We start from the raw sequence: 23,480 nt of genomic DNA on the forward strand, positions 1-23,480 counted from the left end.
ATTGAGGAAACAATTCTCATACAAAACTTGAGGGTTAAAATATTCATCTTGCCCAACAATTTTCCATCCTGTCTTTAAGAGATGCATCAACTTAGATTTACACTATACAGATAGGTTGCCATACCAGACTGTGATACCATATCTAACATTGCTTTCAAGAACCGCTTTATAAAACAACATCATAAGCTTCTTGTTAACTCCAAAAAGACGCAACGTCTGTAACAAAAACATCTCTGGTGTAAACGAGAGCAACCCCACTCTTTGTGTGTTTCCCATGTGAAAGAACTGTCAACGTAAATGCCCAAGTACTTATAGATCTCTAAGTAATAGGATGGTCATGTACAACCACTTGACGATGGTCATCTATACACTTTTATACACATCTCTTCAGTTTTTTTAGTATTTATTACATGAAGTAAACTTAGTATGGCCTAATTGTAGGTATGTGGCTTAGGTACGTGCAAAAATTCTCCAGAAATGATTTCATATGCTCCTTTATTAACCCATAAAATACCCCTAGAATCAGAAAGTCCTGATTGACCATATTTAGGACGGTTGTGAATATTTATGAGCTCTGCTGTGACGCAGCTCTTACTGCTTGCTCCTTTTTTTTTTTTTTTTCTCTCTCTCTCTCTCTCTCTCTCTCTCTCTCTCTCTCTCTCTCTCTCTCTCTCTCTCTCTCTCTCTCTCTCTCTCTCTCTCTCTCTCTCTCTCTCTCTCTCTCTCTCTCACACACAGCATGATGTACTCTGAAATAAATGTCCAAAATAATCATATTTTTATTTGTCAAAAAAATATAAGAAACTGAGTAGATGACCTGTTAAAGGGCACCTTTTGTAAGCTGTTTGCACAGAACTGTGCGTAGGTATAGTGTGTCCACTGTCTTATTGGGTTGATATAAAAACAAGAAGTCTTTAAAATAGGATCCAAATCCCTCCCATTTTAAGGCCCACCGCAACGTGACGTAGGAGTGTGGTTTTCCTCACCCACATAATTGATTGTCAGGTGCCATGTCTCCATAATAACATGAATGCACATGTCCACAGAGCATTTTTTGCGAAGAAACTGGGATAAAAATATTTGTCACAACACTCTGCGATCAGCTGCTCCTTAATAATTAGTTTTACAAGTTTAAAACATTTTTAAACTTGCATGTTTTTAATAAATAGAGTAAAATTGCCATTTAATTCTTAACCGCTATAATATCCACGGCCACAAACGGCATTTGTGTGAGACTCATCATTACAGAAAGGCTTGAATAAACTCCACCACAAATACATCAAATAAACTAACTAGGTACTTTTGAAAAGTGACCTTATTTCAGCTTTATCTGTGTCTGTCTCTATCACTAACGGCTGTTTAGCTGATGTAATGCATGAAAAGCAGACAAGCACGTTAAAGTGGTGGGCGGTGAGAAGCAGCTCATTTACATTTGAAGCCACAGGCTAAAAAACAGCTACCTTGTCCTCAGACACCAAAATGGGCAGATTCTACATTACATAATAAATAATCTGATGGGTATTTTGAGCTGAAACTTTACAAACACATTCTGTGACACAAAAGACTTATCTTACATCTTGTAAAAGCGGTAAAATAGGTGCTCTTTCATTAGAGGAGATGTTTATTTAAGCATGGAGTGAGTGAGCTATCTAATATAAACCACCAGACTAGACAGAGCAACCTAATATAAAATATAAGGCTAAATTATAATTTAACTCGACAAAAGAGACAGACAGAGATGTACTGTTGTATTTTGAAGCCATAATGTAAATGTGAACACAGCCAGGAATTGATATCAACCTCTGCATAAATGGAGAACAGTGTATTGGTTTTCTTCCCCCCCATATAGTGCAGTAAGAGCTGAGTGATAAGACACAATGCTTAAACATGCATTAAACACAATACTCCATATTATTCGACTCTCCCTACGTAAACCCAGATTTTCAGATTTTCTACAAAAGTGAGCATATTAATGTGGATTTTGGTGCTTGTTCAAACTACCTAATTAAAATGAGTTAAATCAACAGTTTCTTTTTCATTCCGACAACTCATTTTTTTTATGTTCAATCTGCTTAAATTTGTAAAAACGATCAAGTTAACTTAATCAATGTGTGTTGGGACAACAGGAAGAAACTGTGAACCCAGCACGTTTTACCTAATATATTGTCAATACAGATATAAATAACGATACTGCATGTTATTCAAAGTCTGACTGTCTGCTTTTGCATTTGGAGTGACAGTCATTTTCTGATAATGTCAGTTTCACGGCTTCGGCCACTATTGGTTTGCCACGAGACGAGGGAATGATGCGCAAATGGAAAGCTCCGCCTCCTACTCAATATTCCATTTCTGTTGAAAGTACATCAGCATACTGAAATAAAGGTCTCGGCAACTTCCGGTTCACGCTGACTTTAAACAATTAACCTTCTCTGTGTTTGCCTGCAATAAAGTGTGAACTGGCAGTGTATGTGTGTGTGTGTGTAAAAGCATTTGTGTTGTGTTCCAGGTCTAAGGAGAGCATGTATCACGCTTTGATCTATGCCACAGTATTAGAGATGCAGGCCATGATGACCTTCCAACAAGACGACATCATGCATGCTGGGAACACGATGAAGAGCGCTCAGGAGGTGTGCCAGAGGTAGACACGGAGCCAAAATAACAACGCACTCGTGGAGAGAACTTCTCCCGCGACCTTTAAACTTTAGGCAAATGGGCTCATTTCCATGTCAGCTGACCTGATTTGCTTGTATTTGCATGGAGATGTAGCTGCGTGGCTTTAAACAGGCAGCTGGTCATGTCTAATGAGGACTTTTATTGGCTTTACATAACATAAATTAAATGGAGTGGAAGACTTGTGCTAGGCTATATGTTCTTGTGGTTATATACACCATGCATTGCATACAGCTGAAGTCAAAATGATTTGCACACCTGTGCATTTATTTATTTTTTCTTTTTCAAATATTTCCCAAATCATGTTTGACAGAGCAAGGAATTTGTTAGGGGTGTGAACTTACACTGGTCTCATGGTTTGGTTCAGTTATGATTATCCTGCCATCGATTGCGTTCAATTCGTTATCTCAGTGCATCACGGTGCATTGACAAGGCTTTCCATACACCATTATAAAATTTTTTCAAAACACAAGAATTTTTAAATTAATTTATAAATATATTTATATATTATTTGTAATATAATTTAGTTTTTTATACAAACAGATAAATGAACAGATAAATGAACTGTACCTTTAATTTTACCTGCTCAAAGAAAACGCTCTTTTTTTTTTTTTTGTGAATGTATCAAACAAAACTCAAATACAATCACAGAGGACAACATGAGCATTTATAGCAAATAAACTAATGTAAATATTATCCCACTTTTTGAGCGCTGTCGAGTGAGTTCTTACACTTCTATGATTGGTCATTGTCTTCACCCACCCAGCAGGGGCTGCGATTGACTCTAAACTGTCAGCACTGTTCATGATACAGTGCATCCGGAAAGTATTGATAGCGCTTCACTTTTTCCAAATTTTTTTATGTTACAGCCTTATTCCTAAATGGATTAAATTCATTTATTTCCTTTAAATTCTACACACAATACCCCATAATGACAATGTGAAAAAGGATTTTTTTTTTTTCGCAAATTTATTAAAATAAAGAACCTGAAAAATCACATGTACAGAAGTATTCACAGCCTTTGCTCAATACTTTGTTGATGCACCTTTGGCAGCAATTACAGCCTCAAGTCTTTTTGAATATGATGCCACAAGCTTGGCACACCTGTCTTTGGGAATTTTTGCAGATTTCTCTTAGCAGTACCTCTCAAGCTCTATCAGGTTGGATCGGAAGTGACGGTGTGCAGCCATTTTCAGATCTCTCCAGAGATGTTCAATAGGATTTAGGTCTGGACTCTGGCTGGGTCACTCAAAGACATTCCCCGAGCTGTTGTGAAGCCACTCCATTGATATTTTGGCGGTGTCCTTTGGGTCATTGTCCTACTGGAAGATGAACCGTCACCCCAGTCTGAGGTCAAGAGCACTCTGAAGCAGGTCTTCATTCAGGATGTCTCTGTACATTGCTGCATTCATCTTTCCCTCTATCCTGATTAGTCTTCCAATTCCTACTGCTGAAAAACATCCCCACAGCATGATGCTGCCACCACCATGCTTCACTGTAGGGATGGTATTAGCCTGGTGATGAGCGGTGCCTGGTTTTCTCCAAATGTGACACCTGGCATTCACTCCAAAGAGTTCAACTTTAGTCTCATCAGACCAGAGAATTTTGTTTCTTATGGTCTGAGAGTCCTTCAGATGCCTTTTGGCAAATTCAAGGCAGAGAGTGGCTTCCGTCTGGCCACTCTACCATACAGGCCTGATTGGTGGATTGCTGCACAGATGATTGTCCTTCTGTAAGGTTCTCCTCTCTCCACAGAAGAACGCTGGAGCTCAGACAGAGTGACCATCGGGTTATTGATCACCTCCCTGACTAAGGCCCTTCTCCCCTGATCATTCAGCTTAGATGGCCTATCACAGGTTATCCATAATAGACGCAGTGGAGAAAACTTGCTCTATAAACACGCTCGTGTCTGTATTCATGAGTATCGCTTAAACAGCCGAGAGGAGAGAAAAAGTTACCTCACAAACACGTGTCAAATGTCCAAAGTGAGAGAAAGAGAGAGAGCGAGGCAGAGACGCAGTTTGACAGCTTTCATTTTCGTCCCTAATATTGAAATAGCGACTCGTGTGCTGTACCTTCTTCAGTGTCAGTAAAAGACTGTTCAGAAAATTGTGCTCAATTACACAGAAATTGAGAGAAAAAAACAGCGGGGGACTAATAGTTCTGACTTCAATTGTATGTTCTTGTGGTTATATACACCATGCATTTCCCATGTTACCTGCAGCATTAATCCAGATGAGTGATTGTGGGTGGATTTGACTATATTAGTGTTCACACATCAGCTCACTTTCGGTTTGCTTAAGAAACAGTGAGTCATGAGGGAGATCCTTCTGTGAGATCTTCTGCTAAATCCCTCCTGTGCAAATTAACGTCACTCTTTCAGGAGGATGTTTGAATTGTAAATGCCTTAAAGTAGTTGGAGAGTCACTTAAAATGATATTAGGAATTAAGTTTATTCATTTTAATAGTGTAAAGGAATAAGTAAAATATTGGTTTATAAATGCAAATAAAAAGGCAAATTTTGTAATCTGTTTGAAAACGTAGTTCAGATAATAGATATGTAGTTCACTCATAATTGATGAATTCATTCATTCATTTTCCTACGGCTTAGTCCCTTATTTATCAGCGGTCGCCACAGCGGAATGAACCGCCAACTGTTCGGCATATGTTTTACGCTGCGGATGCAGTACTGGGAAACACCCATACACTCACACACTCACTCATACACTATGGCCAATTTAGTTCGTCCAATTCACCTATAGCACATGTCTTTGGACTGTGGTGGAAACCAAAGCACCCGAAGGAAACCCACGCCAACATGGGGAGAACATGCAAACTCCACACAGAAATGCCAACTGGCCCAGCGGGGAGTCAAACCAGTGACCTTCTTGCTGTGAGGTGACAGTGCTAACCACTGAGCCACAGTGCCGCCTAAAGATGATCGCTCCTAAAATTCATTTAATTTAGTTGGTGAATTGATCAATTTGTAGGTATTTTTTTTATGTAATTATGTTAAAATAATTAAATTATCTTATTTGTTTGTTAAATTGCACTGCATTTATATAGAGTTATCATATATAATCAGGGCTTGACTAACTTTTTTGATCACCAGCCACTGTGCCTAGTAGATTACTAGCCACTCGCCATTTTCACTAGCCACACTTTTGTTGTTGGGAGAATTTAACTTTGACATGCTAAAATTGCTTGATGTAGATTTTGTGTTTTTCCACACGCCTCCTCGTTCATTTAACTTTTTGTGTGTTGTGTATGAAGCTTGCTCAATGTGCATGAGCAAATGGGTTGTGTCACATTGCAATCAGTTTTTATTTCACATGAGTTTTCAGGGGTGCGTTTCCGAAAACCATCGTTAGCAAACTAATGCCGCAGGTTGCGTCGTTACAAACATAGTTCGTTGACTTGGCGTTTCCCAAATCCATCGTTCCAAGGAACATTTGCAAACTGCTTCGCAAACTTGTACACTTGCAACTACACCTTGGGAGCTGTAGTTAGAAACATAGTTCCTGGCTGTGTTCTATTCCCAGTTATCCCCCCTATGCCCTATACATTTAGAACATTCTAACATTTAAACTTGGAGTTATTAAAAAGAAAAGCATTAAAGTCATCTCTCTCAGGTGTAACTTGCTTTCAAAGTATTTTTTACAGCTCAGTTTCAGCGACCTTTATGTTTGCAATTGCGCTCCCTTCGCAGTGCACTTAAAAAACATTGATGCCATTTTGAACACAGCCGTGGCTCATAGCTCACAGCTCGAGCTATAGGTGACCTATTATTTAAAAGCGGAATTTATGTTATGTCTCCAAAGCTTGTAAAAACCATAAACAAAGCATAAACAAAGCCACTGTTTATTTTTTCCCCCAATTTCTGTTAAACGGAGAGAAGATTTTTTCAACACATTTCTAAACATAATAGTTTTAATAACTCATTTCTAATAACTGATTTATTTTATCTTTGCCATGATGACAGTAAATAATATTTGACTAGATATTTTTCAAGACACTTCTATACAGCTTAAAGTGACATTTAAAGGCTTAACTAGTTTAATTAGGTTAACTAGGTAGGTTAGAGTAATTAGGCAAGTTATTGTATAACGATGGTTTGTTCTGTAGACTATAATAAATAGCTTAAAGGGGCTAATAATTTTGACCTTAAAATGGATTTTAAAAAATTAAAAAATCCTTGAATTCTAGTCGAATGAAACAAATAAGACCAGAAGAAAAAAAAAATATCAGACATACTTTGAAAAGTTCCTTGCTCTGTTAAACATCATTTGGGAAATATTTGATAAAAAAAAAGAAAATTCAAAAGGGGGCTAATAATTCTGACTTCAGCTGTATATGACATGGGCCTGTTGGTTAGAACATTTCTGCAGTGGTTTGCATGTGTCAAATTGTAAAAGTAGACTTCAAAAATAAACAAACAATATCCTACTTAATAATAATAATAATCGTCATCATTATCATTTATATTTGTATTAAAGTAGGATTTCCTTTATTTCCTAATTAATAATAGATATTACATTTAATTTCTTAATAAATGGCCTCATTTATTTAATATATGATGTGTAGAATAAGTGTTAGCTTTTATGTTTTAAAGTTATTTTTTGTTTTAGAATAGAATATGTAATGTTCTCAATAATATTTGTAAAGGAAATATAGGTCCTATATGTGCCATTAACATATATTTCAATTAATATGGGAAAAGAGTGCATGTTTTTGTCAAAACTAATATTGAATATTTTTTTAAGTGTGTGTAAAACGATATAATTTGCACAAATGAATTATGGGGTTCTTTTGCAAAGAAGTTGTTACTCCACCCCGTTCAGCGCATCATTATGGGCGTTTTACGTTATAACTAACGTGGTTCAAACTATGGATCTGCAACAGAGAAACTACAGGTTTTGGGGAAACACTCGTCACTACATCGTTCATTTCCCAAACGATGCATCATACTATGATTGTTCAGCCACGAGTTATGTCGTTGTTTGGGAAACACAACCCAGGGCTCAAAACTAAGGATTTACCAAATTTATTTCCGACCACACCAAAAATAAATAATTATTTCTTAGCCACAAATTTTAAATAATGTGTCAAAACAAGCAAGATGCAGCTATGTACACACACTTTTTAATTCAACAAAACTTTTCTTTAAAAAAAATTGACGTGTCTAAAATATGCACAGTAATCTGTCCTGGCTAAAGATCCCAGATCACCAGTTAACTACACATAAATGGGGAGTTAATCTCCTATTAAAGCAATGTTATTGTAAAAAATGGTAGTCAAACTATACTAACAAAAATAACTGTAAGCAAAGAAAGCAGGCGAAAAAACATACTGTGTGTGTGTAAACTGAAAGGATGATCACGCGCACACGGTTAATGTTAGGCCTGTTAATAATCTGTTCAAAGAATAATTAAAACGAAAGCAGTGACCGCTGCTGCTTACAAAAGGATAAATATATATGAAAGCAGCAGGACTGTGGGTTATCGATCATTGCTTTTGTCCAGTCTATCTCAAAGAGAACCGATTACACCAGCTGTGTTTCCTCTAGGCACGGTTGCTTCACGCAAGTAAACGGGAGCGCGTAGGCTTTTTAACATTCGCGCACATCACATCAATTCAATTCAATTCACCTTTATTTGTATAGCGCTTTTACAATGTAGATTGTGTCAAAGCAGCTTCACATAAAAGGTCATAGTACATTGGAACAGTTCAGTTTTCAGAGTTTAAGTTCAGTTCAGTTTAGCTCAGTTCAGTGTGGTTTAAAAATCACTACTGAGAGTCCAAATACTGAAGAGCAAATCCAACGATGCGCAGCTCTACAGATCCCGAACCATGCAAGCCAGTGGCGACAGCGGAGAGGGAAAAAACTTCACTAATTGGCGAAAGTGAAGAAAAGAAACCTTGAGAGAAACCAGGCTCAGTTGGGCACGACCATTTTAATTTCTCCGCTGGCCAAACGTCTTGTGCAGAGCTGCAGTCTCAGCGGCGGAGGCTGAGACTGCATCAACTGACATCACCAGAGTGATCATCCTCTCATATTCACCTGCTTTCCTTTGCTCGCGCGAACACGGTTATTATTGTCAGTGATGCTGCTTCTTGGTTCTAAAATCACATTAGCACAAATTTTAGGCCATCTTTATTGTCGAACCCAGCTTTTAAAAAAAACTAAAAGATAAAAATTACTTTCAACCAGCCAAAGTGGCAAGTGGGTAGTGTCTTTCTGACCTGCCACAGCTGAAATCTACCCGCATTTGGCGGGTTGGTGATCATGTCAAGCCATGTATACAATTATAATCTTCTGCTAAATTCCTCCTGTATGAATTAACATCAGTCTTTTTGGGGGATGTTTGAAGTCTAAGGGCTCTATTTTGACGATCCGCAAAGCACAGGGTGCAAACGCATTAAGGGCGTGTCAGAATCCACTTTTGCTATTTTACGAACGGAAAAATCCGCTTTGCGCCATGGCGCATGGCCTAAAAGGTTTGAGTTATAGGTGTGTTTTGAGAATAAACCAATCAGAATTTCATCTCCCATTCCCTTTAAGAGTCAGTTGCGCCATAGCGCATTTGCTATTTACATGATGGACTTTGTAAGTGTAAAAACTGAACACTTCACTAGAGAGAAAACAGTTAAATAGAGCATCTACAGCGCGAGAATGAGAGATAAGCCTCCTCATTATTTACTTTCGCTTTCTCTCTCGTGGATAGGGAAACTTCTTGTACGCACAGACATCCATTAGCCTATAAATAATTAATTTCATTTAAGCGCAAAGATTTGTTTCAAAACTATTTCTAAATTCAGTTTTAATATCCAGCAAAAGAATAAATGAACAATAATAACGAAGTGTGTTAAAAAAACTGAGTTATATCCTAATACACATGCTATGCCCCATATGGTCTAAAACCTGACAGCTGGGCAAATCTAAGCTTGTTTTTAATAAAACAAATATAAATATGCATATAATAAATAATACTGCTAATAATGATAACATTATACAAAAGTAAGTTGTTATGAATAAACTGAAAAAGCCCCCCCGAGACGAAGGCACGAAAGTATGGTTTTTATATTTATGTAGGCTAGAAAATAATATGTTTTGTAATATTTTAATCCTTTATATTTATATCCTATGTATATCCTTATTATATCCTATATATATCCTTAATATTTTAATTCTGTTTTATATGTAAAGATATTTGCGTATTGCTGTACATCCTGTTTGTATTGTGCAAACGAGGCGCATAACTAACGCGCTCTGCGCTGAACAATAGATCAGCTTTGTTCTGATCTATAGAACAGTCTATTAAAGTTTCTCAAAATAGCAACGCGCTAGCAATGCACCTCAACACGTCTCCTTTTTTAGATCAGAACGCCTATGGGCGCACATAAAATATATTTGCTATTTAAACAGCGTGCCGCAAAACGTCAAAACAACTCTTGCGCCAAGCTGAAACTAGCCAACAACAATTGCGTCGCGCCTTGCGCCACATTGCGCCGGGTGTATGATAGGGCCCTTAATGTCTTAAAGTAGTTGGAGAGTCAATCGGTTCATTCATTTTAAAAGAAGCGTAAATTAATCGGTAACAAATTGGTTTTTGAATTGATGCACATATAGACATTTTATAATCTGTTCAGATACAGTAGTCAACATTTGAAGTGGATCAAAAAAGAATGGGTGTTGTTCGTGTGTTGACCAGTGGTGTCCAAACTCGGTCGTGGAGGGCCGGTATCCTGCAGATTTAATCTCCAACTTGCTTTAACACACCTGTAAGGATGTTTCTAGAAAGCCTAGTAAGAGCTTGATTAGCTAGCCCTGGTGTGTCTGATTGGGGTTGAAACTAAACTTTGCAGGACACCTGCCCTACAGGACCGAGTTTGGACACCCCTGTTTTAGACAATTTTTGTAAACTTTTTGGAATCATCGTCAAATGTTGACTACTGTATGTAGTGAAAGATAGTATCTGATAAATAAATAGTTTTTAGTTTACTTGGTAAATTAGGCAGTTGTAGTGCTTTTGGTATGTTAAAATAATTAAAGCATCATATTTGTTTGTGAAATTGCATCGTATTTCTAAAATGTATTTATCAATGTTTTTAAATATTTTGCTTGTTTGTCAAATTGAAGGGGTACATAGTTATTACTGTTCTTGCAAGAAGCAAAATTGTGATATTGTGAAACATTGCAGTGTTATAGGATCTTTTAGAATTCTAATTTTTCAGTTAAAATGTGTGTAAAATGTATGCTTCTCTTCATATTCCTTCAGAATGTTTTCTTTTGGCATATCTCATGTTGTGTGTGGCTGGCAGAAATGATCATTGTGTTTTTGTTTACTCTCCTCTCTTTCAGGTTTCGTAAGAAGTCTGGTGGTCTTGGGAGCCGAGGGGCAAATGATGATTTGTCAGAAGGTACGATATCCAGAATCTGCCACATTTGATGACATTCGATAATATACAGCTACTATATATCTGCTAATGCACCAAACACTTTACTGTACTAAACACTTCAAACCAGGATTGGGTTATTATATTTACTGTAGTTTAGTGCACTTTGTTTAGCATTTTGATTATTCTTGTTGCCAATATTACAGCAGGAACCAAACTGTAAAACATACTTGTGGAATTCCCTATTTTTACTGTTATCAGACAAAAAATAATTTCTGGAGACTTTAAATGAAATATTTTTAACTGTGAATCCTACTAATCCCTATTTTTACTGTTATCAGACAACAACTTTTTTTCTGGACACTTTAAATGAAATATTTTTAATTGTGAATCCTTCTAAAATAGTACAATTTTTATCAAAAGTAAGTCTTAACCTCGTAAGGTGTTTTTTAAACATGCATTTTTTTATTTCTCTTTGCTATTTGAGCTTATTGGAACCTAATTAGAATAAAAATCACATGTATTATGTTTTCATATGATGTACTTTAAGAGACGAATGATGTCCATATATGTGGACTCGTGGTCCAAATTTACATAAAACCCTTTTTCCTGATTTTTTTAAAACATATATAACATTGATTTTTTTTTTTTTGACTATCAGAGAGTAAAAACAAATTTTTTTTCCCATTTTGGACAGTTAAAAATATGGTTTGGGACATTTCATATGCTGCAAAACAGTTGCAGGATGACACCGTATATCTGTAACAAAATATAAAACATTCAAAGAATTTTGAATAGCCACTTAAGAGCTAAAATATGCTCTCCGCGTATGTGGACACCCAAGCCCTAGGAGGTTATAAAACTTTAATTTTTATCTTATAGATTATTTACTATATATCTATATATTATAATATATATCTTATATATTATTACTTATCATTATTATTATCATTATTTAAGTATTTTACCTTGTGTGTTATTTATTGCTGTTGATGACTTTTAGTTTTTAGAATAATATTTATAATTATAGAGAAGTGGTATTTATAAAATGTGGTAAACTTGATCTGTTTTTTTTTTTTTTTTTTGCCATGACATAGCCATAGAAGCTGAAATGGCAATAACATCTAAATTCTCTCTTCTCTCTGTTTATTCTTGTATTTTTTTTATTGCTGTCAAACATATTTTGTTGTTTATTATTACAGTGACAATACGGTTATCCTTTATCCTGTTTTTATAACTGAATTCATAAGTTAATCTACTTTGTTATTGCATTGCAGATTTCATTTAATGATCAGATCTTTTCAATGTGATATTTTACAGAGCAGCTCCATGCTGAAGTGTGCTATGCGGAGTGTTTACTACATAGAGCTGCTCTCACATTCTTACAGGTTTGATACATTTTAATCTAGTCTCTAACATTTTGAGAGGTCTGATTTAGCTAAACCAACATTTTTTTAAACCCCATGTAAAACCTGACATGAAACAAGTTGCTTTAGTGTTTTCTTTCCTGTTGTGGAAATGACTTCTCAAACAAGAACAAATGTTGAACTTGATTATGTCTATTGTGAATTGATTGGATGGGTGTATAATTTGCTATTGGTGGGTCTCATGACAGATTGAATCCACTTTTGAGCCAATGAGCATGTCATCAGAGAAAAGTAGATTAGCCTATGAGCTTTATTATTAAACATTACAAGGGACAAATAGTAAAAAAAAAATATTTATTAAAAAAAGGATTATTAATAAATCATTTGTAATTACAGCAATTGAATTGTCTATTTTTATTTCACAGTGACTTACTTTTGACTTATTCAGTGACTTTGAGCTTTGCGTTTGATTTTTGTTTGTTTGTTGACAGGATGAGAATATGGTGAGTTTTATTAAAGGAGGAATCAAAGTACGGAACAGTTACCTCATATACAAGTAAGTGAGTGAAGGAAATCTGTGCCATCAAAACACCTGCTTGTTTCCACCCAACATATAAAAAACATATCTTTGTCCCTGTTTATACCTGATGTTGAGATGCATTTTTGTCAGTCCGTTCACAAATGGCCAATGCTTAATATAGGCATATATAGGCAATAAGTAGGGGTGTTGGAAATGCTTGAAAATTCTTGAATATTAATCTAGTGTTTTCAAGATGTCAGATTTTCCCGAAATCGTGCTGCCCATTGCAATATTTTGTGTTGCTGTGATATCTATTGCTATATACATTTTCACCAGGTGATTTAAATAGCTCTATTTGGAAAGATTTCTTTAATTTAGATTGACTGGAGTGATTAAGCCTCTTTTTATGAAGTAGATCTGCAAAAATATGATAAATTAGAAGCAAATGACAGAGCGAAAATATAAGTGAAATAAATGGCGCTTTATGTTTTTTTTTGCAGGGCCTAACATTTTTGAAATATAGAAATTGACCAATTAAATGTAAAATAACATGGTTATCATTGTATAAATAATTTTATACAATAATATGTTATAATATCTTTATCTTTTAATCTTTAAAAAAATAATCCAATCCTGCAATGACTATTGCAGATGCACACATTGTGATATCAATGCTCAAACGATATGTCATTCAGTCCTATTTTTAAGGCTTGAAAAGTGCTTAGATTTTATATAAAGTGTATAAATGTAATTATAATAATGATAATTAAAATTAAATAAAATATTTTTTCTTTTGCAAAAAATGAAAACTCTGGAGTCCTTGCATGCACCTGTGGCATGTTCTCCTGTGCCCTTTGAAATAAAATTAATATAAAATTAGCATGAAAGATGCATGAAATGTGGGTACATTTATATAAAAGAGAGTAAATGATGATTCAGTGTTGGGGCAAACATCCTATATTAAGCATTAGCAAATGGGGAATTCATTATCTGTTAAGCATTAACTCCACATTAACAGATGTTAGTAAGCAGTTTATAACTGCAGAGACAAATGCTGTTAATTATTTACTTTGTTAATTATTATTTTTCATTACTAAATTAAGCATCGAATCATTGACAAACCAGTTATTTGAGAGGTTTTTAAGTTGCTGGTTTTTAAAGATAATTCAGCATGAGTAAGCAAATGATTAATAAACTATTCAAATTAACATTCATATATCTTATTATACAGGCATATACTAATAGTTAATTGGTATTTTAATAAATGCTTAACTTTATGCAGTTTTGTGAACTAATCTAAAGTGAGGACAATTTATACTTTATAAATCCCTAATAAATGACATTTAAAGGCTCAGTTATATTTTAAACAGGAAAAAAGACTTTATTCATTTGAAGAGACACGCATTAAACTGTATCAAATAAAAAATAAAACTTTGCAATCGTATCTAAATTAAAATCACTGTGCTGTTAAAATATCACTGAATAATATATTGTTAAATTATTATATTGTTGTTGTTGTTGTTTTATCCAAGTTTGACACTCTTGTTATTCAGCAATGTTTAAACTTTAGTAATTTCACTTTTTAGATAAGATTGCCAAGATGTATTGTTCATTTGATTCTGAGCCTTTAATCGTCATTTGTTAGGGATTTATAAAACATAAATAGTCCTCACTTTAGGTCACAAAGCTGGATGAAGTTGAGTTAATAAAGCATTTATTAAACAGACAAATTAAATATTAGTAAATGGCTGAATAATAATAAATAAATGTTGATTTGAATAGTTTAATAATCATTTACTAACTCATTCTGAATGATCTTAAAATCCCCTGACTACTCTTAATTACAAATGATTACTTAACGATACTTAATTTAGTCATGAAAAATTAATCAGTAACAAAGTATGAGTACTTAAAGTACAATTATTAGATTAGATTAGATTAGATTCAACTTTATTGTCATTACACATGTACAAGTACAAGGCAACGAAATGCAGTTTAGGTCTAACCAGCAGTGCAATAGCAGCAAGTGCAGGATACAGGTATAAGTTATAAAGTGCAGTTATAGAAAAACTATGGTGATATTTACAGATGGATGTACTATCAACATTATATACAGGTTGTATTAGCTATTAACAGATTTACAATAAATGAATATATGTACAGGATGCTATTAATAATCAGGAGTGTGCAGATAGATAAACAATTACAAATGTCCATGTGCAGTGGGTATGTACAGTTCAAATAAATGAATCAGTGCAATGAATATGTGCAAACTTTAAATGTGCAAATGTTAAATAGTGCAGTGATTGTGAGGAGTATAAGTTAGAGGAGTGTGGGGGGTGTATTGGGGGGGGCAAAAGAGTCAGTGAGGGGCAGAGTTCAAAAGCTGTTTCTCAGTCTGCTGGTTTTTGTCCGGGGGAGCCTGAAGCGCCTGCCGGAAGGCAGGAGAGAAAACAGTCTGAGAGCAGGGTGAGAAGTGTCCTTAAGAATACTGCGTGCTCGGCGCAGACAGTGTTTCCTCTGGATGTCCTCAATGGCTGGCAGTGTAGTCCCTGTGATGCGTTGGGCAGTTTTTACCACCCGCTGCAGTGCCTTGCGCTCAGCAACAGAGCAGCTTCCATACCAGACTGTGACGCAGTTGGTCAGGATGCTTTCTATTGTGCAGCGGTAGAAGTTCACCAGGACGGCTGATGAAAGCTGGTTCTTCTTAAGTTGCCTCAAGAAGAATAGGCGCTGGTGAGCCTTCTTGACCAGGCTGGAGGTGTTGGTGGTCCAGGAAAGGTCCTTAGAGATGTGGGTCCCCAGGAACTTGAAGGATGAGACAGGCCATCCCATTAATGTGGATGGGATCATGCGAGCCTGTTCGTCCCTTCCTGAAGTCCATAATGAGCTCCTTGGTCTTGCTGGTGTTAAGGAGCAGATTATTGTCGGTGCACCAAGTGGCCAGATGCTGTATCTCCTCCCTGTAGGCAGTCTCATCATTATTGCTGATTAGACCAATCACTGTGGTGTCATCTGCAAATTTGATGATGGTGTTGGATCTGTTCACAGGCCTACAGTCGATGGTAAAGAGAGAGTAGAGGAAGGGGCTCAGCACGCAGCCCTGGGGTACACCAGTGTTGAGTGTGACGGTGTTGGAGCAGATGTGGCCTGATCTAACATTCTGAGGTGTGTTAGTCAGAAAGTCCATAACCCAGTTGCAGAGAGACGTGTCGATATCCAGGTCTCTGAGTTTGATCAGTAACTTAGAGGGTATGACAGTGTTGAATGCTGAGCTGAAGTCAACAAACAGCATTCGTGCATAAGTGTTTTTATTGTCCAGGTGTGTGAGGACAGAGTGCAGTGCTATGGAGACGGCATCTTCTGTGCTCCTGTTGCCACGGTAGGCAAACTGATGTGGGTCCAGTGTGGATGGCAGAGAGTCTTTCAGATGTGCCAGGACCAACCGCTCGAAGCACTTCATGATGATGGGTGTGAGTGCTACAGGGCGGTAGTCATTCAGGCATGTTGGGCTGGAGTGTTTAGGCACCGGCACAATAGAGGTGGTTTTAAAGCATGTTGGCACAGTTGCTAGGTTAAGCGACAGGTTGAAAATGTCTGTGAATACCCCAGTGAGCTGTTCTGCACATGCTTTGAGGACGTGCCCAGGGATACCGTCTGGTCCAGCAGCCTTACGCACCTTGATCCGACTCAGTGCGGTGTAGACTTCTGAGGAGGTGAGTGTGATAGGTAAGTGGTCGGTTGAGGTAGAGTTCCTGGTGTAGGGTTCTGTATTGTCTCTTTCAAAGCGGGCATAAAAGTCATTTAGCTCGTTCAGGAAGGAGACATTTGTGGCTGTGGGTGTGGACTGGCTGGGTTTGTAGTTGCTGATGGCCTGGATGCCCTGCCACATGCGCCGAGGATCAGAGTTGGAAAAGTGCTCCTCTAGCTTTAGCTTGTAGCAGTGCTTGGCCTTTTTGATGCCCCTCTTCAGATTAGCCCTGGAAGTGCTGTAGGCCTGTGCATCCCCTGATCTGAATGCAGTGTTGCGTGCCTTCAGCAGGAGGCGCACCTCCTTGTTCATCCATGGCTTTTGATTTGGGTATGTGGTGATCTATTTCTGGGTTGTAACACTGTCTATGGTGGTGTTGATGTATTCCAGAACAGAGGAAGTGTAACTGTCAATGTCTGTGTGAGAGCCACATGTGGCCTGGGAAGCAAACATACTCCAGTCTGTGTGTTCAAACCTGTCCTGGAGTGTGGAGTCCACCCCCGCTGGCCACACTTTGATGGTCCTTACTGATGGCTTCACACGGTTGACGATGGGTGAGTACTTGGGGGTGAGAAACAAACAAAGGTGATCTGATTGACCCAAGTGCGGGAGGGGGGTCACAGCGTATGCTTCAGCCATGCTTGTGTAAACTTGGTCTAAAGTTTTGTTTCCCCTTGTGTGGCAGAAAATGTTCTGATGGAATTTGGGGAGCACTGTCTTTAAGTTTGAGTGATTAAAATCCCCTGCAACAATAAAAGCAGCCTCCGGGTGAGCAGTCTGTTGTTTGCTGATCGCTGCATGAAGTTCATTCATAGCAAGCTTGGCATCAGCATCGGGAGGGATATAAGCGGCAGTTATTATGGTGGAGGTGAACTCCCGTGGCAGATAAAACGGTCTACATTTAACCATTAGAAATTCCAGGTTAACAGAGCAATGTCTCCCAACGACGACAGAGTTTGTGCACCAAGCTTTGTTAATATAAATGCATAATCCTCCGCCTCTGGTCTTACCGGAGTCATCCGCCGTTCTGTCTGCTCGGAATGTTTGATGCTCCGTTAGCGAGATAGCGTTGTCTGGTATCCCGCTGTTTAGCCATGTTTCTGTGAAAATCATGACATTACAGTTCCATAATCTTTTGCTGTGGTTGATGCGGAGTCGAATCTCATCCATTTTGTTCACCAGTGACCGTACATTGGCGAGAAAGATGCTGGGTAAAGAGAGCCGGTGTGGTGTTAGCTTTAGCTTAGCTCTTAGCCCGCCGCGCTTCCCCCGTCTTTGTTTACGTTCTCTGCGCCGCCTCCGAGCACTTCCGCCCGGCCGTGTAGGGCGCTCAGGCCCGGGTGTTCTGGCGATCTCAGGGATGAGTCGAAGATTGTTAATAAAACTGTCCGGAATGCACAAACCAATATCCAAGATGTCCTGTCGGGTGTACGATGTAAAGGCACTGCTGTTCTGCACGAACAGACCCGAAATGAGCAGGAATAATACTGCAAAATTGCAGATACTGGAGAGACGCTGAGCCTCGCGAACCTAATGCGCATTTTAAATGTGCTTATAAGTCAAGAATACAGCATTTGTTTCTGTAGTTATAAACTGCTTACTAACGTCTACTAAAATAGATTTCATGCTTAACAGGTAATGAATTCACTATTTGCTAATGCTTAATTCATATTGTGCAGTTATTATAAAGTGTTACCTGTCATTTGCCACAATTGTAAAGTGGTGGGGGTAAAAAAAGAAAATACATCTGCAAAATGCTTCAAAAGTCCTTAAATATGACTTTGGACAGGGTGTAATAACCCTGGGGCAAAAATGGGCTCTTGCCCATATTCAGCCACATCCAGAGGTAATTAAAAACATATTTGATCAAGTTGCTATTGTTCAATCGCTTGTGTGGTTGAATGCATGCTGACTGAACACATCATAATTAAGGTACATGGTGTGAGAACACAATAAAACATTCTTAATTGCAATCATCATCCTTTTCACATTCACATGCTGTAAAAGTGAAGAATGATGACGAAAGAATGTGAGGCAATAACAGGGAAAGGTTTTGGTCACAAGTGGTCGCAAGATGCATTTAAACACTTTAATACCAGGTGTAAACAGTAGGTGTGTGCCAACATGATGCTCTTGAATTGAACTGTTTCTGCGAATCTGAATGCTGTGAATGAAGTCATGGTTCTCATGCAGGGAGCTGCACGCCTTCGTCCAATCAGGCACCACTTTCAAAGGACCAAACCACAAGCACTTAGAGGGCGGAGTCTCGTTTGGCATTGGCGCTTTTAATTTGGTACGTTCATCTGGAATGTTCCATCTGTTTGTATTCGCATAAATCTTTCCCTGTTAATAGCTATGTACTTTTATTCAAAGTTGCTAATTTATATTATGTGAAAAATGTAAATATTGTATAAAACATTTACGGATAAAACATTGCTTCAATCCAGTGTGTTCAAGAGAATTAAAACCATTGCTTCCTGAAAAAATAGTGCAATATACGAATTTAAAAAAAGATTGTTTCTGCAAACTGAGAAAGCACTTTAGCTAATTTACTTAGTAAGAGTAAGAATGCAATGTGAGTGCAGGCCATAATGGGACAATTGCACTTCTCTTCAGTTCAAGGCAACTGTGCCTAATGTGATTATGTCTTAAGCCGAAGGAAAATAATCAATGAAGGAATGAAATAAAGTGGGTACCTGTAATTTTAATTTGAAAGATCAGAACCAAAGCCCTACTTTGTTCAGAAGATATTTATTTGATTTATTTAACTCACTTATGTAAAATTTTTACATTTAAATTTAGTTTTGTTGTATTTCAATTTTACAAAGAAACATACAGCAATCGCCTAATAAAAAGGCAGCCTTTCATTTACTGTATAATGTTTTGAATTAAATTACAAGTTCAGTGAACCATTACATCCCTAGTAAACAAGTTGCACCTCAAAGCAGCAGAAGAACGAACGCACCGTAAGAAACTCTGCCACATTATTTTCACATCTTGAGGCAGGGTTTGATGTTTGTGAAATAATTATGTAAAAGGTAACTATAAAACATCATTTCAACGTGGACTTTGATTCAAGTTTAAGTCATTTTCCAAAGTTCTCACTTACTATGAGATCGGTTCAATCTAGTTATTAAATCACATGACATTTTTGATGCACATGTTGGAATTTTTTTTGATTTAAAGGTTTTTACATCGTAATTTATACATAAAATAATTTTATATTTGTTTTTTTATTGGATTAAAGGTGCAGTATGTAAGTTTGACATTCAGTGGTTGAATTAGGTATTGCGCTCCTGGATCACTCGACTTCTCTAAGCCAGGTTGCCAGGTGGACGTGAGTGTGCCTAAAACTATCGAGCCTAAAGGCTGATTTGAACCGTTCATTTAGTTAGAACTAAATGCAACTGCACTCAAAAGAAGAAGTATTTTTCATAGTAAATGGAGTTTTTGTCCTAACCAACACCTGAAATTTATATTTTAGAAACAGCTTCTATTTCTCAGGTAAACAACAGGATTAAATGACAATAATCACCTCAGGTACACCTCATGTGCTTTATACAGGGGAAATGCTAACAATGTGAGTTTGAATGCCATTTAACATGACATTTATTGCTGTATTACTGAAAGCAGATAGTTCACCTCAGATCTTATAATATGGCATTTGATAAAATAAAGCTTTTGAAATTGAACTTTAGAACTGTGATGGAGAAATGTGCATAAAAAACATGTATTGTTGTATTCATTTGAACCCCACAGACTCTTTCACTGTTTCCAGCCCGTATACTCAAGCTTCTAGAGTTTGCAGGATTTTCTGGAGATAAGGTGACAAACTACGTCACATCTTGAACTTGTGTTTGAGACTGCAGTTTTACAATCATTTATTGAAAGGCACCTCAGTGTGAAGCTTAATGTCTTTGTTTGTTAATGGTGTTTGTGTAGGAGTTTGGCATCTCTCAGCTGTACACCGGCGCCACCTCTCATACCCTGCGCTCCATGCTGTGTGCCCTTCTCCTGCTCTGTTTCTACACATTCCTCTCCTTTATTTTAGGTAATGTATATTTGTGATTAAATTATGAAGTTTTAAACCCATGTAAATCAAGCAGCTTAGGTCATTATTGCAAAAAAGTCTTTCTTAAAGGGATAGTTGACCCAAAAATGTAATTAAAATTGTCCTCACCATATACTCACACGGTTCTGAACTTTTATGAATTTTGTTCTTCCATTGAACACAAAAAAAGTTTTGAAGAATGTTGAAAAAAAAAAAACAGCCCAGGTGGAGGTGTTCAAGTATCTTGGGGTTTTGTTCACGAGTGAGGGAAGGATGGAACGTGAGATTGACAGGCGGATTGGTGCAGCGGCAGCAGTTATGTGGTCGATGTAATGGTAAAGAAGGAGCTGAGCCGAAAGGCAAAGCTCTCGATTTACTGGTCAATCTACGTTCCTACTCTCACCTGTGGTCATGAGCTTTGGGACATGACCAAAAGAACAAGATCTCAGATACAAGCAGCCAAAATGAGTTTCCTTTGCAGTGTGCCAGGGTGCCACGGAGTAGAACTGCTGCTCCTCCACATCGAGAGAAGCAAGCTGAGGTGGCTCGGGCATCTGTTTTGCATGTCTCCCTGGGTGCCTACCTAAGGAGGTGTTCCAGGTATGTCCCACTGGGAGGAGGCCTCGGGGAAGACCCAGGACATGCTGGAGGGACTATGTCTCTCGGCTGGCCAAGGATTGCCTCGGAATTCCCCCGGAGGAGCTGGAGGAAGCGTCTGGGGAGAAGGAAGTCTGGGGTTCTCTCCCGAGACTGCTGCTCTGCAACCCGGCCCTGAAAAAGCAGAAGAAAATGAATAAATAAATGGATGTTGAAAAAAAGCAGCTGTAAGAGGAACATAAAAATATTATGGAAGTCAATGACTGCCTTTTTTTCATTCTTTTTCAAAATATCTTCATTTGTGTTCAACAGACGAAAAAAAAATCAAGTTTTGAGCAAGTGGAGTATGAGTAAATGATGACAGCTATTTCATTTTTAGGGTAACTATCCCTTTAAGGTTTTTTTGTGTAATTTAAACACTATTTAGGTTCACTTTAATTTGAATAAGATACATAAAATGTATAAAACGTCCCTTAAAATACACCTTAAAGACCCTTAAAATACACTGTTTTTTATTTACACTTATTCTCCAAGAAATAGAGGTAACCATTGTAAAAAAATGTTCCATATTTTCACATTCATGTAATATGTAGGTATGTTTAGTATAAAAAAGTTAAAGACGTTAATTTTGACATTGAAAAGCAGGGCTATTCAATTAGTTTGTCATGGGGGTCAGTTCATGACAAGCATCCCAAATGAGGGGCCAGAGAGATACGACTTGCAATAGGAGTGATGACACAACAGCATATAAGAGCCCATATGTTGTTTTTTTGGTCCTTAAGACACCCATGTTGTATTTTTCTACATTAAAATGTTAATATGTTATATTTTGAAACTACGTAAGATCACTGCATTGTACAATAGGCTTTTTTTTACAAACATATTCAAATGTTGTATTTTAAAGCACAACAAAAGCAGTGCTTTGCTTAAGTAGGCTTCTTCTACATTCAGACGCATTCACATGTTATGTTTTGAACTGCATAACAATTATGGATGCAATTACAGATTTTGATGGTACGATTATATAGTCTGAAGAATAATCATGGTTTCACGGTTATCACGTCTAATGTAAATTTAAGCATTCATTTAAGTATTTAAATGAACGGTTGTTATAATCTGCTTTCTTACATACATAATCATTTTAATAATTTGTAATAATTCGTCTTAACATATCTTTTGTTAACATTGCACTGAAAGCCACGCAACAACTTGAGATGTTTTCCACTCTGTGCATCTGGAAGGTGCTTGCGCATGCACATTGGCATATATAATCTATTATTGGAAATAACAAACTTGCAAAAAACGCAATATGTGAATGACCCGCTGCTATAGTTAATCCAGTGTGTGTGCGTATTAGCCTTGATGTATAAGTTTAGAAGTTTAAACTAGCGCACAGGTGGCATAACTTTGCAACAGAACAGACAGAAACGTAGCGTTGAGAAGCCTTTAAGCTTAAGTATCCAAATGTTTTCGGCTGCTCGCACCACTCACTCGCTTAATGTCAGGTGACTCGCGCTCTGCGCAGCCTTTAACTGCAGCTCGTGCTGTATTGAACAGACGCACGTCACTTCATAACTATAGCAGCCAATTTTCGACTGAGCTAAATTTATCTTTGATGTCTTGGTCAGACTATTTTGAGGGCCGGGCCGCCAATTGAATAGCCCTGTTGTAAAGCATTTAAAGTTTTTGCCCATATTTCATATTTATTTCGAACCGAATACCTTTTATTAATGTTTACATTTTAAATAAGTGGGATGCATTGGAAATTACTAAACTGTATGAAATACAACCTGAAATCTCAAACAGAGTTTTAAGACATTTAAGACTAGATTTGACCAAGTGATGTTGTATTGGACATACAAGAATAACCCATTCTTTTTTGCTTAAAGATGAAGACCCTACTCAATGTTTGTACTGCACAATCCCCCTTACTCTAAAACACATTCTACTGGTCTGTCTTGCTTTTAATGATTCCAGATGGCTTTTATGAAATGAACTCTCTTAAGGACTTTTTTTTTATTTAAGTGACACCATAAAAAATTGCAGAATTTTTATCATATATTAACACTGAAAATCTTATTTAATTTATACGTTAATTTGTTTGTTGTTTTTAGTTAGATATTGATT

The 23,480-nt window shown here is 37.2% G+C and overlaps 1 protein-coding gene across 3 annotated transcripts in view; it reads left to right on the top strand.

Moving 5' to 3' along the window:
* zgc:158403 (tetratricopeptide repeat protein 39A) overlaps positions 1–23,480 on the top strand; it is a 52,910-nt gene that overhangs the window by 11,509 nt on the left and 17,921 nt on the right. The window contains exons 3-9 of one of the 3 annotated variants that reach the window (XM_056453175.1): positions 2,507–2,638; positions 11,033–11,091; positions 12,388–12,455; positions 12,926–12,990; positions 18,899–18,998; positions 20,465–20,530; positions 20,648–20,756. In XM_056453175.1, coding sequence (XP_056309150.1) covers positions 2,507–2,638; positions 11,033–11,091; positions 12,388–12,455; positions 12,926–12,990; positions 18,899–18,998; positions 20,465–20,530; positions 20,648–20,756 — 599 coding nt within the window. Of the gene's footprint in view, positions 1–2,506; positions 2,639–11,032; positions 11,092–12,387; positions 12,456–12,925; positions 12,991–18,898; positions 18,999–20,464; positions 20,531–20,647; positions 20,757–23,480 lie in introns of those variants that run through there. The other 2 variants (XM_056453177.1, XM_056453176.1) reach the window with 2 other exon arrangements.

Source organism: Danio aesculapii, chromosome 3 (assembly GCF_903798145.1).
Source record: "Danio aesculapii chromosome 3, fDanAes4.1, whole genome shotgun sequence".
Lineage (NCBI taxonomy): Eukaryota > Metazoa > Chordata > Actinopteri > Cypriniformes > Danionidae > Danio > Danio aesculapii.